General features: G+C 38.4%; 2 protein-coding genes across 2 annotated transcripts in view; one reads left to right on the forward strand and one right to left on the reverse strand.

The window, feature by feature from the left end:
- LOC134812254 (muscle-specific protein 20-like) overlaps positions 1-19,060 on the reverse strand; it is a 70,873-nt gene that overhangs the window by 50,672 nt on the left and 1,141 nt on the right. The gene's annotated exons all lie outside the window — the stretch shown is intronic.
- On the forward strand, positions 2,533-8,641 carry LOC134812799 (terminal nucleotidyltransferase 5C-like). The gene is made up of 7 exons (XM_063820367.1): positions 2,533-2,641; positions 3,362-3,595; positions 3,724-3,857; positions 4,752-4,914; positions 5,098-5,284; positions 5,467-5,585; positions 6,930-8,641. The coding sequence occupies exons 1-7, from the start codon at positions 2,534-2,536 to the stop codon at positions 7,227-7,229; spliced, it is 1,245 nt and encodes a 414-aa protein (XP_063676437.1). The 5' UTR covers position 2,533; the 3' UTR covers positions 7,230-8,641.

Genomic DNA, 19,060 nt, shown 5'->3' on the forward strand with positions numbered 1-19,060 from the left:
GCGCTCAGCCTGTAATTTCGTTGCAGCTTTATTTAGCAGCTTTATGTTTATAAAATTATAGCCTGGGATGTACTATACAGAAAAATCAAATAATGTTTTTTTGTGCAATCGTATAGTTGACGGATATTACTTTCGCTCTTCTAAATTTCTTCAAAGTTGAAAGAAGCGCGCGCTGCTTTCTTTTCGAAGTATTTGTAGGTTTATGTTCTACCAGGGCGCGCGCCGAGTTGGAACAAATATTCTACAAGTATCACCCGTTAACGAAATATTAGCTCGATGGCCTGAGCTCTGCAAGTGCTACGAAGCTGCGCGCAGCTGATTAGTTAGACTTTATTTGAAGTACATCGTAGGTTCATAACGCGTATCAAGACGTGCGCTGGAACAGACTTGTCGACGGTCTTGGAATATAATATTTGGTCAAATATATATAATATTAGGAACAAATATAATATATTCACTATTTTAAACAAATATTTTACGAGTACAGTATCACCTGTTAAATTTTATTTAGCTTCCTCATTTACAATTTATTGCTCACTTCCAGCTTCTTAAATGTTAAAGCTTGAAATTAGCACGCGCACAAATTTTTTTTGTTTAACTGAGAAATAAAACATATAATAATTTTTGATTTTCTGAGCGTACTGAAGATGAAAACTATACTTAATGCACATAACAGGGAGATTAAAGTGCAAAGAAACTGCTGCTAACTGCTGCTGCTAACTGCTGCTGACTGCTGCTAACTGCTGCTATCGCGCGCGCGCGCGCCATTTGCAGCAGTTAGCAGCAGTTACTAGCAGTTAGCAGCAGTCAGCAGCAGTTTATTTGCACTTTAGTCTCCCTATGAATGATGTTTTTATTGATCGTGAAACTTATGATAATTTTATTATTTACTGACTATTTACCAGTGTTGTGTGAAGCATGTAGGGCTAGTAATGTAATGCATCAGTGGTATATAGTAAGTGAGGGATTATATATATATATATAAATAATTCTATGTTCACCATTCATGTTAGGAAAAAAAATTTTTTGTATCATGTATTGCTTAAGATCACAGTATAAATGTAGATGTATGTAGCTCTGCTGTCTGCACTGCCTTTGCATGCAGCGCCTGTCAGGTATATAATCAAGAAAACAACAAACTTTCAAGATTGAAAAAATTGATGTTTGTCAGTTTGTGGATAACCTGCGACATTGTTCCTAGGGATTCACTTAAGTACTACATTTATTGTGATTCCTTTCTGTCTTCCATCCATGTCACTCATTTTAGAAATAGCAGATTACATATTTTGCTTATTTGTTGCACTTTTAATTAGTATTTAAAGCAAGTGAATCATGTTGCATGTGCCTAATAAGTGATACTGTTGTTACTTTTGACTATGATAAATGTCATGAAATTACAATTTTTGATTGATGTATTAGTTACATGGAGGTTACTATACACCACATTAAGCTTTACAGCTCTAATCATCTAACTTTGCTGCTTAACTCGTCAGTAGCAGAAAATCAGTACAGACGCACCCAGCTTCGTCCTTTTGAGGAGGTAGAAAGTTTTAAAATAAATGACACATTCCAGAGTAAAATCATGGGACACCCATCATTTGGCTATGATTAAGATGCACATCTTTATAGTACAATACGTGTACAATGTTACTGATCCAAATTACTATTCCTCATCCCCTGATTGTTACACCACTGCCTCATGTTTGGTCATTTCACCACCTTGCACAGATCTTATTGCTGTGAGGTGTATTGGAAAAAATATGCTAGAGAGCTGTTTCAGCTTACTTTTGTTTATTCTGATTGCATCATGGGAAGCCAAAAGTAGCTAAACACCATGGATGATGCTACAGAGTTACAGGCACAAGATTGTAACCTTTTCCAATCTGTTACTCAATGGTATAACTTTTAATAGATATAATCAGGTTTTTATGACTTTTGATTGTTGTTCATATTTTTCTGATGATTTGGATTGCAATACATGTCACTTGTCGAACAAATTTTAATAATAGTTTATCTATTCAACAAACTTTTAACAGTCAGTTTGATTTTTTAACGAAGTTTGTAATTATTTGGTTTTATTGCAGGCATTTTTTGTAAATCTGCAATAAATTCAATCTATCTCCGTTCTTGATTTGCTCAGAACCTGTATAATCTCTATCAGGGGTTACAGAGGTTCCAGAACTCTTACACCCACTGCAACAAATGATTTGGACCTCAACCTAATCAACACTCCTAGTACTTCTTAAAAGGTCAGGGAGTGCTTGTTGGGTGAGGATCTGAATTGCTTGTTGTAGTGATGTCAGTTTGTAAATATGGTGAACTCTATTTTTAATTTACCAATTCGTAAATTGTTAAGGTTTTTTTTCTACCCTGGTTTTTAAAACTTTCTACCGTTTTATTGCATTTATTGTATTAGTTTTTATTTTTCAAAGGTGTCCAAACTTATAGCAGGACATTTTTTGAAAACATTTTTCTTTTATATAACTTTTTAATCTATCTCTGTGTTACTTACTGATAAGATTTTCCATTCAGCATGTCATTTTCGTTAAAAGCATTAGAATATGAGCAAGTCGAGAGATTAGTAGGACTCCTGAACAAACAGCTCCCTCTACATGGATGTGGAAACTTCCCCACCCTGGAGGTATGTTTACTTTTAACAGTTAATTGTAATTGAGCTACCAAATGTGGCCTTAGTTGCAGAATGTTTAACAGTTTGCAGTTTATTATATGCAGCCACAGCCTACAATCTGAAATAGAACATATTACTTGCAGGTATAGTAGTAGACGATAGGTTAGTTATTAAGATATAATGTAGTCAAGTGTAAAGGCTTCTGTTGCTTTCGTAAAGACCACCTTTAATGGTTCATAACTATTAAGAATTTATTCAATTTTACGATTATTTGCTTAGGTATGGGATTTGTAAGAGCTGCAGATTAAAGCTCCAGTCCTTTTTTTTTTGTACAACATTATATAACCACTAACCAGAGCATGACATCATTTTAAATATGGTAGTTCAACAGTTTAGTCCATCTAAACTTAATAGTATTACTTCACTTTGCCGGCAGCTTTAGTTTCTTGAAGCAATGTAATGATTAGATCCATTATTAAAACAATTTAAAATACTCGCTTCTTAATGGGATTCAGAGAGTTCAGGAGCGGAAGCTTTTGTGCCAAGCTTTTGTATAAATGCAGGTACATGCAATTTTACCCCTCTAAAATCAATGACGTCAAATACTGGTTTATTCAAAGACCTAAGTGGTCGAGTCTAACATTAAGTCACGTTTGACAGGGTATTTTTCGTTTCCAGACAATCTCAGATTAGAGGAACCTGTAGCTCTGTCTTGACATCCCTGATTTTCAGGTTACCCTGGAAGCAATGGTAAGAGCTGTCAAGTCCTCCCTACAAGAACAAGGTGTAGAATTAAGAGATGTCAGGTTAAACGGATCCGCAGCAAGCTACGTGGTGGCAGACTCAAACATTGACACTTACAACGATGTGGATCTTATTTTCGGAGTCAATTTGGATGAAGCAGATAGTTTCAAGCGTGTTAAGGAGGCTGTTGGAGAGAGTCTATTGAAACTTCTTCCTGAGCAGGTAACTCTCATAACACCCATCTTGTAACACCCGCTACAATCTGTCAGGAAGATCGCGTCATGATTGCTAAGTCCATCTAAACATTATCTTGACAGTTCAATCTTTTTACTAGCACGTAATCCTTGTAGGTGTCCAAAATGCGACTGAGATCCAAGATGATGGTTGACGCGTATGTGAACAAAATGGTAAAGGTGGCCCAAGGGAACGACTGTTGGTCTCTCATGTCTCTACATAACGAGGGGGGCTGCAATGTTGAACTCAAGTGAGATTTTTAAAGTTTACTAACGTTTTCACTTTTTATCCGTGCTCTTAGGTTTTAACCGAAATTAATCGGCCCTTGTACTGCTAACACTTAAAAGATTGTCTGATTTATGATTTTCCACAAGAACAATGTTTTCCTAAAAGAACAATGTTGTGACTTTGCCATTTCCCTGCACACAGGACTTACTGTCTTACTCTCAAAATCATTGTATGTGATACGATAATTGACTAATGACTATTCTACCATTGTTCTGAGAATTAAATTCGAAAATAACCAGTGTGACGCGAAAATATATTGTGTTTTGTACAGTAACCCGTCGCTGTAATTTAATAATTCATATCATTGTAGCTACTGTTCATTCCACGTGATGTATTTATATTATAAGAAACCGTAAATAATGGTTACAATATGATAAAGTTGGGGAAAATGACGGGTAAAATGACGAGTAAAATGACGGGTATCACTATGACCAGTATGACTGATAGTATAAATCCTCTGCCTAGTGTACAAATGAGTTGCGAGCTCGTTCTCAATAGGGTTATTAGTTGTAATTAGTTGTAATTAGCGCTAACACGGGCAAACATGTCAACTCAGCATGTAAACAAGCAATCTCTCCACGCTCATAAGTATTATAGATATACTAGGTTAAGATACTGAAAGTAAAAAACTACCTACTCTCATAGTACTCTCTAAGCTTTATTTAACATGACCAGCGTCAGTACTCAGTACCCAATGGAATGTCTTCTTCTCTCAACCAATAGGAACAGTAGTTGGCAGAGTGCCAAGTGATTAGCACAACAGTTATTTGTAAATTGGTGTTTATGAAGGGCTTCTGAACTACTTGTCGAGTAACCCTGCAAATTACCTGTGTAGTAACCTAACAAATAACCCCAGGTTTGTAGATAAGATGAGGAGACAGTTTGAGTTCTCCGTGGACAGTTTCCAGATTTACCTGGACCCCCTCCTCTACTACCAGACCCACTCTACCGTGGACATGTCCAAAACTTTCTACCCCACAGTGTACGGAGTCAGCTTGTATGGAGATTTCGAGGAAGCGGTGTGTAACTTTACTTAATACATTGGACAGTCTGTTTACTGCGTGCGAATAGAGGCATAAATATTAAATATATGGTGTGAAGTATTATAATATTATACGCATATTATTTGGCGAGAATTAATAAAGTTTCCTTAAACCTTACTTCCTGTGTAATGTGTAAGTCTAATGTACAATGTTTTACAGGCAGGGCACTTGAAGGAGCACTGGATAGACACGATCCAACCAGAGGAGATCCGAGGAGGAGGACTCCTCAAGTACGCCAGGCTCCTTGCTTCAGGGTACAAACCTCTCTACCCTGCCAAACTGGCCAGGATGGAACGGTACATGTGCAGCCGGTTCTTCATTGACTTCCCTGACATCGACAAACAAGGTTTGTTACTCGACAAATATGTGAACTTTTAAAGAGCTGTTTACTGCGCTGCACTTATGTGCAAACTGGGAAATTCTTAGGCAACAATTCGGCTCCTTTTTTGTTCAATAGCAGCGAATATTCGGCAAAATTGAGTTTAACTTTTCAAGCCCCTGTTGTTAGCTTAACTTGCCCCCTCTCAGGTGAAGTGATAGAGAAGTACCTGGTGGGGCACTGCAGTGCGAGTCGTGGCACAGTGGAGTGTGCACGTGCACGCTACACATACCTCATGGTGCTACACCGCGTCATCGAGCAAAGCACCGTGAGTTACGCTTATTACGAGTTATACTTATGTTTTACGTGTTACACTTATGTTTTACGTGTTACACTTATGTTTTACCTCTCTTTTATGTAATGTCGACAACAAATCTAGGCGACTTGTAGATTAGTGTGCTGCCAAAACTACAATAGCTAATCTGTGGGTAATAAGAATCCAGTAGAGCAGTAGAACAGTGATAGTGTACTTTAATTGTGTACTCTTCTTTACAGACCATGTTCTATACAATGCTGCTGTACACGTGTTGCAGTGCAATAAGGCTATACACTGCCTCCCCACGCTTCTCTCATTGTGAAACCTAATGTGTAGGCTCATTTCTCTGGGCATCGATGGAGAATCTTCTCGGAAATATTATCTAAGTTCAAACACAAGGATTTATTATTTGTGTTAAGGCAGCAAGCTGGTATGGTTGAACGAGCTTCCCTCTTTCCCTGTTCTAATAATAAAATAATCAGTTATCAATAAACAGGCTCCACCAGTACAGCAGTAAGGCTCGATAATGCTGTCAATTAGATTAGCATGTCAAGACAGCACGCAGCCACGGTATTACCATACTTGGGCATATTGTAGCCGTATTTAGGCTGCATCCCACTTATTGTATTAGGTGCGCGTACTTACCAACTGTCACTATACCTTTAACTAATCTTTACACTGGTAATAATGGTTATAGCAGCAAATACACAGCATGTGTATTTGCTGGTTACTCTGACTTTTTTTGGATAATTTTCACATGTTAAGATCTTATATTGGGACGTGAAATTCAACACCTTGTGAGATAACCTAAGATTCCGGATTCGCTTCACCAGTAAACTGCAGTAATAATGCGGGTAATTATTGAAAATTTGCAGGTTTTTGTCAAATAATTAATTAACCTGGTCCTGATAAGCGAGGCAAAGTAATTTAATTCGTAAAAAATAATCGCCTTGAAGGAGAAGTTTCTAATAAGATTAAGGGTCCCGGACTTTCAACCATATTTAGACATTACAGTGAGCATATTTGGGCATGAAATTAGGAGCAGTGCAGTGGCACACGACAGCCTGCGAACTGAAATCTGCACTGCAATTCTGCAACTTAAGACCTAAGATAATAATATTATGCATCTAGACGCAAGTGCTGGGAAGTGCTGTGCAGTTGTCCGCTTATCAACAGGAGAACTAAGGACACAATTAAAAAGTAGCACTGATAAACAAACTCCTTCCCGGATATTATTTGGTACTAATCCGGGGCAGGAACCTTGTCTGGGTTTTTATTGTTTTAATCAGTTGGTTTAAATAATCTAAGTAACCCTGACTCTGCCTGGTTTATTTAACCTAAATAACCCTGCCTCAGGTGTGTCTGATGAGCCACGAGCGACGACAGACCCTGCGGTTCATCACTCAGGCCGCGTGTGCATGTCTGAAGCAAGCGAACGCCAACTCCACCAGCCCCTCCAGCATGAGCAGCTCCTCCTCCTCCTCTGCATGCAGTTCTCCCGTCAAGAACCTTAACTTCAGGTCCAGGCGGCACTACAACAGCAACAACAGGGACTATAAGACGTGTTACCAAGGTAACAAAGACTATAAGAGTCGCATATCACCCACGGCCCTCCCCTTCATCCCCGGCCAGCTCCTGTACAGATGTCAGAGTTAGCTGACATGTCATAATATAGACTTTCAGACAAATTGGGGCGGGCCACGCCGTCTTCTAGCGCAGGGTCTGGGTCACACCGCCCACGTGTCATACAGCCGGGGTCGCGCCCACGTGCGGTACAGCGCAGCACATCTAGCGTTCAGGGTTGCCAGCAAATAAACCTTTAAAGAACAGCATCTTACAAGGTTTCCTTTCAAGTGGTTTAAGAATGTTGGTTTAAAAAGGCTCCTATAAAGAGGACTTTAAAAACCTTAAATTTTATTTTTGACGACCCTCAAAAAACAGACGGCCCTAAACAGCCTTTATACCCTGAAAATTGCTGGTGACCCCAGTTCCCGCGTAGCTGTGTGGCACGTCATGTGACCGAATCGGGAAACTGTGCTAGAAAACGGCTCAAAAGGCACTGGTCTGCCGATAAAAGAACTTGAATTTAACATAATGGAGTTTTTAAATCATTTTAAAATGTGGTGAAAGCTTCTTTGTTACATGTGATTTAAATTTTAATTTGCGGACAGAAAATGTATATAATATAAAAACAAAAAATGCTAAAAACTGTTTTAAATGTCTTTTGAAATAAAATCTTGATTGATACGGAGTAATGGTGCAATTAGGTACTAATTGATTAGTAATTAATTACTAACGTGGTTCCAAATTTTCATTTGTACTGATCATCGTACACGGCTAGGCGTATTTAATAATACTAAAATAGAACTTTCAGCCATAACTATTTGGAAACAAATATTTGGTAACAAATATTTCCATATTTGGGCATGGTTGTAACCATATTTGGACACATGAAAGTGTTGAAGGTTGAACTGGACAGTGTTTTTGTCACATATAACTATTCTGATGGAAATGTACGAGAATACACTTGCCAGGAGTATACATGCATTCTTTATCACATGGAGTAGAGTGAGACCTTTACAAGAAGGACTCGAAACTTTATAAATAATACGAGGACCTGAAACCTTACATTATACACTGTGCGTCAGTACAATGAGAAAATATCATGAGATATAGTCAATAATATAGCAACTCACACATACCATGTATTAGTACATTTTTCAGAAAATCATTTAAAGCACCTTGGAGTGAAAATTTGATGTGTTTAAGCTTTCAAAACTTTTTGTACGACTTTTGTAATTGTTCTTTAGTTTTTAAAATGTGAAAAGTAGATTGTAATCTTAATTATTGTAAGATCAGCGGAAAACTTGAAAAACATTAAAAAATGGATAATCGAAGAAATTAAGCAGAAAGTTAATGATTTTTCAGGATATTGGTTTCGTTCGATGATTTAAATTTGCTTGATTTGAAAATTGTAAATTGTGTAAAAAGTTTATACTGATAAGATATGAATAAAGTGATAAGGTTATATGTGCATTGTGCATTGTGCATTGTGCGTGTCATCTAACTGAAGGGGTTTAAATTTTAGATTTCCAACCCTCACCAGTCACCACACTTATATTGCTCAGGAGTGTGGTTTCTAAAGATCTTTTAATTAGATATTACACCGAGACGCACGTGATACCTAAATAAGGAAATAAGCACAAGGATCTACTAACACTATTATGATATATTCTATATCTTATACTTCGTGTAATGAACGGTTTATCAGTAATCAAGTTATAAAAATGGATAATAAATGTAGCAAAGTTATAGTAAATTTGGAAGATTTATGCGATAAAGATAAAGATTGTTGATACATGATTTATAATAAGTTACTAATTAATTAGTAATTGGCTGTGTAGTCTCAAACGATGATTGGAGATGTTTTAGTTTCTGTAATAAATAAAGAGGATGATACGTTATAATATTATATGATATAAATACACTAGAATCCCTTTTTATCAGCTTTTAGAGTAGGGAGAGAGAAAGTCGAGATTTGGTCCTCCTGTCACTTTTCAAACCAATGAATTATAATACTATAATACCTCCGCCACTGAGTGCTGCGCGCTATAATTCCCGACAGCTTGCTGGAGGGAATTTGCGGGCACGAAGTTGCGGAGGTATTATATTTTATAATACGTTCCGGTTCCGATTGCAGAAGGGGTGTAATCCGATACGTGCGCATCATACAATATAGTGTCTAATATATAGAACGCCAGTGTTATTTGTTTTGAAACTTGCCGCCAGCCAGTCTGAGTCTGGGCTGATAATACCCTCGCTTCTCTTGCGGGAAAAATGAGCAAATTATCAGCCCTCGGTGTCCCCGAGTTTTAGTGGATATAATTCCCGGAAGGTATTATAAGTTTTAACAGCCTTGAAAGGGGTTCTAGTGTATGCTTTCTATGTATTTACTATTTTGGGTTTTCTGGGCTTCAACGAGGGTGTAACGGCACGTTACAATATAATATGAAGATAATATGAAGATAATATAAAGATAATATTATTCCCTTATATGGTTCGCTGTATTTCTGGTTACTGTCCGCTGTTTAACAAAGATAATAGTAACTTGGTTTTAGGGCTCATGTTTACTATGATCTTGTTGCTTTATTGGTACTGTGTTATGAAATGTAGCGTGGAATTAAGGCTAGATAATTAAGGTACAGCGTGGAATTAAGGCTCACTACACTGCAGTTAACACTATAGCACCAAATTCTCACCATTCACACTGTAACACCCACCCTGGAGAGCATTTGTCACGCTTCAAACACCGTACTGCAACACTCCAAATACCGGCACCAAATACCGGCACCAAATACCTGGCAAATACCTGGCTAACCAGCGAGCAATTTCATCTGACAACACTCTGACAACACTCTGACAACACTCTGACAACACTCTGACAAGAGAGTGCAGAAATGTAAACTCCATCTGCAGGAACTCTGCTCTACTGTCTGTCAATGCTCGCTGTTTTTAGAACTCAGCCGTTAAAAAACTAAAAAAGAATACAAAAACACTCCGGCCAGTCCTTTTACCAAGAATAAAATAAAGATATTCACCATTGCGTAAATGAGACTCGGGCAGGCTCAATCATGTCCACTGTCCAGGCTAGGCTAAGATTTGTCCCTCCCTCCCAAGACCCAGGTACCTGGTACGTGTCCCCTCTTATATGATTGTCTCCTCATTATTTGATTATATAATGAGGTGATTGTAGTGTAGGAGGTGTGTGGCATTGCTTCTTCATAGGAGGTGTGTGGTATTGGCCATTGCTTCTCTTCTCTTAACAGTAATTAATACTAGCTTCATCGTAAATTGTGGAAACTAGATAAACTTTATGTAAAATAAGCAGCATCCAATGGAGTGCCAGGTAAAACCTGAGCATCCGATTGAGTTACAGTTCTAAATGTTTTAAAACTCTGGTAGGTATCTTAGATGCATTCCAATTTCCAGGCTATCTAATAATCTAACACCCAATCTCACGTACTCACCCAAATTCCAGGCTATCTAGCACCAAATTTCACGTACTCACCGAAATTCCAGGCTGTTAGTCCACGCTTTCTAAAAATTCCACGCTACTTTCGTTACTAAATGTACTCTTTAATAGGTTAAGATAATATAATGTAGATTTACTTGTTTTGACATGATAAGACGAGGTTGTTTACTGAGATGTTAAATGTTAAGCTGTGGAAACGTCATGTCTGTGACGTCATGCCCTGGTAACTGTGACATGGGAGCTGTATATTCTTTATTTGGTTTTTAACTGAAACATATATAAAAGTGTGTTGCCATGGTAGCACATTATAAACTGTGAACATTGTTATTGTTGTTATTTATTTTCACCACACTTTAAACAAATTGTTTTTATTTAAGGTTCCAATATCAGCCACAGAGTCTACCCTGGTATTTTCTGCAACATAATGCAAGAATTGAATGGGTCTGGGATAATAAGGTGCAAAGTTGCAAATCGCACCAGAGTATGTCCAGATTATAATAAACCGGATACCGGGACGGATTTCCTGTCGGTTCCCTGTGTTGGACGGGCTTTCCAAAGTTCGACAGGATAATATTAGGGTAATATCTCACTGAAATTGTGGGAATCCTAAATAAATTGATGATATCTAGGATTACAATAATTAGTGAAGTTACACCGCTCACTGGATTAAATATAGCTCCTTTATCCCTGACTACTTTAACACTCTACTGTCTCCGGTAAGTGAAGCAGTTTTATCAGATTTATCAACTGATTATTACGGGGGCTTGGGGAATATGGGAATTGGTTTTTATGATACTTTCAACAGAGCAGAGGGAAATCAAAACTATTTACCTAGGCACATACCACTTACCAGTAACTATTCGGGGGGTTTAGTATCAGAATAGTTAAGTAGATTTTGTACTTTAGGACAGGCCAAGGAGTCAGGTTTACAATCAATAATTACTTTCCAGCCAGGAATTAACATTGGTAACTCTTATAACTTTATAAGCACCCTCAATAGAATGTGACCTACAGTCTATAGTCATGCTAGAAAGTGCAGCTCAATGTTAATATCATCGAGAGAAGCCCCACGGTACGTGGAGCCGCTTCTGTCCAAAAGTTCAGCTACCCCTTGCACACTGCACACAATACAGCCTGCAGGCGTCTTGAAGTAGTTTACCAAGTGTGAGAAATTATGTTTAAAGTACAGTGACTGGAACTGTAATCGCTACAACTTACTCGTATCCTCACTCACACGTGCACAATTGTTACAACTTACTCACACGTGTCGCTAATACCTACAATATGGACTGATAAGTATTGTAGGTATTAGCTATATTATCTGGAGGGTGTTCTGGAAACAAATTGTAAGTGGTACGAAAGGGTACGAAAGACTTATGGTTATGAAGGCTGGCAGGCATTATGTGCATAATAACATATCATTATGTGGAGCCATGTTGGGAGTTAACAATTGGTCTGTTAATAAGTTTATTAATGAGTTATGTTCATAATAACTTTATAATAATAAGTTATGTTTATATAATACGTTGTGTTTATATAGTAAGTTATGGTACTCTTTTAAATGGGATGTTAGTCGCCTTGATGACCGAAACACCTCTTCAATTTATTCAGTTTGTACAGGGAGATGTATAAAGTAATGTTAATATGAACTATAATAATACTTTAAATATAATAGTACCTGCCTGCTAATATTATATTATATACTATATTTTGGACTGTAGTTACTCCTTCGTAAATATAATAGTTACCAGTGACCCAGCTGAGATGTGGGACCAAGTGTTTTAGAAAGCATTATTCCACAGTAATTATATAACCATTATATTATGTAACGATTGATAAGGACCCAGGATCCCACCACACCTGGTTAATAGTATCACGTGTGACCAATAGCTAGCAGGTACAGGTACAACGCTATACCAGTAGCTAGGTAGCTCTTTGGGCTGCCTTTTGTGGGTTACTCCTTCATAAAGTGCACCCGTATCACAGCTGAACAGGTTTTAGGTACGTAGGTTAATTTCTACGAAATATAGGTATGTTTCTCTAAATCAAGGTGAATTTATCTCAGGATTATAATACTAGTGCAGTTGTTACTAGTGACTCAGCTAGTGCAGATGTTCGTGACAGCTTTGTTAAATAAATCAATACAACACGGACTGATATAACAGCAGTTTTCTCGTCACAAGTTACAATAGATCTGGATACTAACTGGAAGCTGGTCGGTTAAATAACGTGTCCAGAAAGAGACGACCCACTAATTTGTAAACCGCACGTGCTACTGCGCGCACTAGCATAACATAGTGGCTAGTTAAGTATAATATCGGTCATGCTTCTGACACAGCATCTCGTCTGAATATTGCTACTTTTCTTGGGAAAACTAAAACTTATGTAAGGTTAGTAAATTCTGGCCTAGGATTAAGGATTGGCTTACGATTGCTGAGCTTACTGCTGGAATTTATTGGTTGAAACCATGTTTAAACTGGTGTTGTGTTGCAACATTTAATTACTTTATGTAAAATAAATATGTTATACAGCAGATCTGTCAAGACTCCAGTAAAGCAGTAACCAAATCAAAATACTTTGTTATAGTTTTTAAATATTATAAATATTATGACCATTATATTTTATAATATGACATAAAAATGTATATTTAAATGTTACTATATGCACATTGCACATAACAATGGTTTGTAATATTACTAACAATTCCATGCGTATGTAGAATGACATTAACTTGATTTTATAAATTAAATATAAGCTTTCTGACCGCAAGACATTGACTATACGATAAAATTAGACGCTATCATCTGTTGTTTTTACGGCATTAAATTAAAACGTTATATAAATGTAAGTAAGATTTCCCCAGATAGAGGAATTAAATTACTGAATGTTGTCTCTAAAACGTCAGGATATTGTAACGCTGTCTCTAAGAATATCTCTAAGCTCATACAAGTCCATTATACAGGTATCTAATTCTGACTTAACACGTGTCTCACGGTCCACAGCCAGCTATACAATGCGCTCGGGATCAAATACTTCAAATCCGGTGCTTTGATTGGTTATTTTAGATCCATTACGATTTGTTCAGAATTCCAATGATCTACCGGTTTCAGCAAAAAAAGATTTCGCAGCCAGTATCTTGCATAACTCAGCCGGTATCTTGCATAATACAGCCGGCTCTCTCTCAGCCACTAGCCGGATCTCTCTCAGCCACTAGCCGGCTCTCTCTCTCAGCCACTAGCCGGATCTCTCTCAGCCACTAGCCGGCTCTCTCTCAGCCACTAGCCGGCTCTCTCTCTCAGCCACTAGCCGGCTCTCTCTCAGCCACTAGCCGGCTCTCTCTCAGCCACTAGCCGGCTCTCTCTCAGCCACTAGCCGGCTCTCTCAGCCACTAGCCACTCTCTCCCAGCCACTAGCCGGCTCTCTCTCAGCCACTAGCCGGCTCTCTCTCAGCCACTAGCCGGCTCTCTCTCAGCCACTAGCCTGCTCTCTCTCAGCCACTAGCCGGCTCTCTCTCTCTCAGCCACTAGCCGGCTCTCTCTCAGCCACTAGCCGGCTCTCTCTCAGCCACTAGCCGGCTCTCTCTCAGCCACTAGCCGGCGCTTTCTCTCAGCTACTAGCCGGCTCTCTCTCAGCCACTAGCCGGCTCTCTCTCAGCCACTAGCCGGCTCTCTCTCAGCCACTAGCCTGCTCTCTCTCAGCCCTACATGACATATTTTATCCTCCTGTAAGGTGTGAGGTCTCCCTAACACTACCCCTACAAGGTGTGACTAGTCAAGCTGTTCTATCCTCTCCCACTGCAGCTGCAGAGCAAGCCTGCTGGGTCCGGGATTGGGAATACTGTGCTCTCGTTGGTTGACGCAGTGGGAATACCGTGTTTTGATTGGCTGAGGTGGGTCAAGTGGTTCAAATAGTCGAGTGTGGCCATGAGAGAGTAGGCCTGGTGTGTGTGTGTGTACTGTCACTGGGTGGAGTTGGTGGTTTATAGCCCTGAATATCACACATTCGTTTTATTTTAAGTTAATCCTGGTTGTGATATCATGTTTTATTTGTACAAACTGATTCTTTAAAGTGTGATCTCAGAGGCAGTTGACATCTTGGCAACAACCGTACACAACCTTACAACACTCCACCAGGCCTCCAAAGTGTGAAAAAATTGTATTTCGGAGTCTGGCATAGGAATGCTTGCGGAGTGTAGGAATGTTTGCACATTTTAACACGTGGTTTGCTGTCACGTGGCTTGACTCGGTCTCCAAGTACACACAAATATTATACACATACAGTTCCCACCGTAGTCAATAATAACAGCAATCCTCAGGAAATGGAGCTATTATCTGTCATAGTTTTGTGAAAAAGTAGACATCAGTTTAATCCTAAATTCTAAATCAACCAAGCAGAGCTTAGTGTACCTGTCTCAGAGTAATAATAGACTTATGATCCGGTCATCAAGGCGCAGACACAAAACTTTCTATTTACTTTATGTTTTACTGAAAGTTTTAAACATAATATTGTTAGATTATAATCATATTTTATTATATAAATACGGCTCTATCATCCTGCATTAGTTATTAGCTAGACTTGGCAGTCGGCACGTATAAATCTACGATACAGTACTATAATTTTGCAGCTTTGCAGTTAAATTTTGCAACTTAACACCTATTTATCCGGTATCCCTCTAGTTTCAACGGTTAAATTCGATTCCTGCATCTGTAAGATCTCCGAATTCTACAATTCTGTTTAACGGAATCTACAAAAATTATCGGCTACAGTAGTGGATAACAATATAAATTTAGCAGAATGTTTCAAGAACCCCCCTCCAGAATGTTTCAAGAACCCCCCTCCAGGTTTAACAAAATCATCTGTGCACCTTGCAGGATTAGTTGATTGCCCTTAGGGACTCTTCACATATTTCGAATATTTTGTGAACAACACTCTCGCTAGAGTTTAGACTCCCCTGTGTGTTTACTGTTTACACACTTCTCTATTCTGTGTACAAATTAAATTAGCGGAAACATTTCCGCCAATTCCGAGACCCCTCATCCTACTGACGTAGTGTATGTGAACAATCCTACACGTCATTCCAGGACAAACCCAGCTTGATCTACCATTATAGCTTTATACTTAATATAGGATGCACTCTTTCTGAAGTTAGATATTCTCCTGTTCCAGTGTAGTAGCCTAAAGTTAAATATTCTCCTGATATTGTCCTGTTCTAGGTGTTGAAGTAAGCTGGATGTTCCCCTGAACCCACTGTTTACTAATAACCAGGTAGGTTTAACCCAATACCACTGTAGTGCAGTAACATTGACGCCTCCCCACCCCAGTACGCAGGTGTAGGTGCCTAGTACACAGTGTAGTGTAAGCTAGTTCTAACTCACTATGTACATGATGTGTGGTATTTGTAGAGTCACTGTCGCCACGTTCAATGTTATAATATCAACTTCCAGCCCAGTTCCCCGGTTACTTCCCCGGCAGTGACAATTGGATATTGCTCTGTAGTCTTAATATCAATAAGCTCTGTATAGCCTATAATACAATGAGATGCGAGCGATTTATTATTGGCAAGGTCTAGTGGCTTTATTGTAAGACCTATGCCACAAAGATAAATACACGGAATCATCAGAAATTTTCACCAGAAACTATCACAAAGCTCAGAAAATTCATCATATAACTATTCAGAATTATGTGGCATTATTATACATAATGATAATATCTTTGTGTCCGTACTGTTATTATGAGTATTATGAGTTTAGATTGAAATTGGCTAATCTCCTCTGAATTGAATACAAATAACACACGTTATTGCCGACGTTTCGCCCCCATGGCTTCTTCAAGGCGGAACAAAAACTTTGTTACATAGTGACCTGGTAAATATCCAAATTAATACATAAAACTCTGAGAAACATTAAAAATAAATGGGAAGATTCTAAGCGGTAGAAAATTTTAAAGCAAAAGATAGATGTTAGGCCAAAGAATCTAGAACTGTCCAATATTTGAGAGCTAGACCAACGTACACAGAACAGCAACGAAAATAGCTTCCTACTCCCTAACATTTTCGGGGAAACTGAAAGGGTGCCACGTACATATATTTTGATGACATTTACATAATAGCCCATGTGGTCTTTTGCCACGAGTCTGCTTCAGGTGAGAGCTGAGTGTTTATTTTAGGAAGTAACTGCTTGATATACAGTGATTGCCAGATCATTCGGTCTGCATAATCCTTACATACTTTGAGGACTTCAAATTTAAATGGTTCGATAGGAATTTCTTTTATTTCAGGGTGTGACATGAGATAATGTTTCCCCATGGCTGTCTTGTTATTTTTATTCCTTACAGATTTTAGGTGTTCCCAGCATCTGTTGCGTTTGAACCTGCCTGTTTCACCACAGTACTTTGCATTGCAGATATTGCATGTCAGTTTGTACGCTATGTTCTTCTGCATACATAGATCATCACAATCATAGCACTTTGAAGCACTCTGTTTGTTGCATGGTGTAGGGTGTAGTGCTGATCTAGTGAGTATTTCTCCCAGTTTCTTGTCCGGATAAAATGATACTTTGGTTTTGTCCAATAGATCATTTTGACGTAGAATCTGATATACTTTCCGTTTGTGGTATTCATTAACATATGGGAGGCTTAGGTACTGTGTGATTCTCAGTCGTGTCTGGTTAGGTGGTTTATCTTTGTTTATTTCCCTCGTCAAACTCTCTATAACACTGGGTGTAAAATCGTTGGAGAGTAACATGTCTTTGATTTTATTTACACCACGTTGTTTGAATTCGTCTGTAGATCCATTTCTCACTGCTCTTAACAACTCGTTCCTAGCACTATTCATAATAGTACTTCTCGGATGTCCAGAGTTGTAGTTGAGGAATATGCCCAAACTTGTCGGTTTTATGAAGAGTTCGAATTGTGGTTTATCTGAGTTCTCTTGCAAGTGGATAGTGAGATCTAAGAAGTCTATTTGTTTAGGGTTAGCTTCATATGTGAACTGAATTTTCGGGTTAAGCGTGTTAACATACTTAAAGAGTTGACTGACGTCATTTTCTGTTCCTTCCCCTATAGTGATACAGTCATCAACATACCTGTTCCAGCAATACACAGGCATGAGATTTGATGGTCTATCTCCTGGTTCAGCTTCACTGTATGTGAAATCTTGTTCCAGTAATGGTTTCTCTACTGTCAAGTATACGTATATGATGGCAAATGGTGGGGCTGGTTTTACTCCCATCCCTAGTCCTTCCGTTTGTCTATAGTATTGTTCATCAAATCTAAAATATGCAGACTGAGTCACGGTTTTCAGCATAGTGACAAAGTCAAGGTGTTCTATCCCAAGCATATCGATTTTATCCCTGTGATGTTTGATAAAGTCTGAGACCACTTTGACTCCATGTTCCAGTGGGATGTTGGTGTATAGGCTCTTCACATCGGCTGTTATGAGCATGTGATTGGAGTTTATTGAGCATTGTTGCAGTCGCTGTCGGGCCTCAGTGGAGTCTTTGAGGTGAACAGGTACATACTGAAGGGCTTGTTTCAAGATGTGGTTGGTAGCATGTCCAAGTCTCTCTCCTGGTGAGTCAACTTGTGATGTTACTGGTCGTAGTGGGGGTGTATTATGAGTATTGCTGAAAGCACAGTGTACCTTAGTGCAAGAAATATAGGCGGCAAGAAATTAAGGCGATTCTGACAAAATCGCCTTAATTTCTTGCCGCCTTAATATCTGACCACCGTAATTTCTAACCGCCTTAATTTTTTTTCTTGCGATTTTTTCATAAGAAATTTTCGTGTGATTTTATTATTTTAAATTTACATGTCGATTTCGTTATTTGCTAGAATTCAATGAAATACATATTTAAAATAAATTAACTTGAGTCTAAATACATTAATATATCAATTAATATTCTCGTCTTCTCCTTCTTCATCAGAGTCATATATCTCCAGCAGCTGCAATCCATAACCAAGATAGTCGTCGTCATCTTGCTCCGTCGTGTCTGGAAATAGCTTCTTGATAATATCAGCTGATTCATCCTCCAAACGTTTGTCGAAGCTGTACTTTTCGTCGACTAACTTCTTGAGGAGCGTTATTCCCTTCTCATTGGTCCATGAAGCAGTTACAGATACATAAAAATTCCTTGCCGCGTACAGAATGTGCACTATCATTTTGTCAAATGCAATGAATATACCAATTGACTTGCAGTTTGCTGATGTAGTGGATGTCTACCTAATTTAAAATTATAAACTTAGACGACAGAACAGCAATCACTATAAATATAATGTGCATGCACCATTTAGTTTTTATGTGACCAATGTCCAATATATCGTATTTTTAAACAGATTTCTATGCTTTATAGACTGATAAAAGAATAAAATTGACACTATTTCGACCAAAACTATAACCAAATTTGCGATCAAAAATCGTATTTTTTCCGAAAAAAATATCGCCTTAATTTCTTGCCGC

Source organism: Bolinopsis microptera, chromosome 3 (genome assembly GCF_026151205.1).
Source record: "Bolinopsis microptera isolate Bmic1 chromosome 3, MBARI_Bmic_1.0, whole genome shotgun sequence".
In the NCBI taxonomy this organism is placed as follows: domain Eukaryota; kingdom Metazoa; phylum Ctenophora; class Tentaculata; order Lobata; family Bolinopsidae; genus Bolinopsis; species Bolinopsis microptera.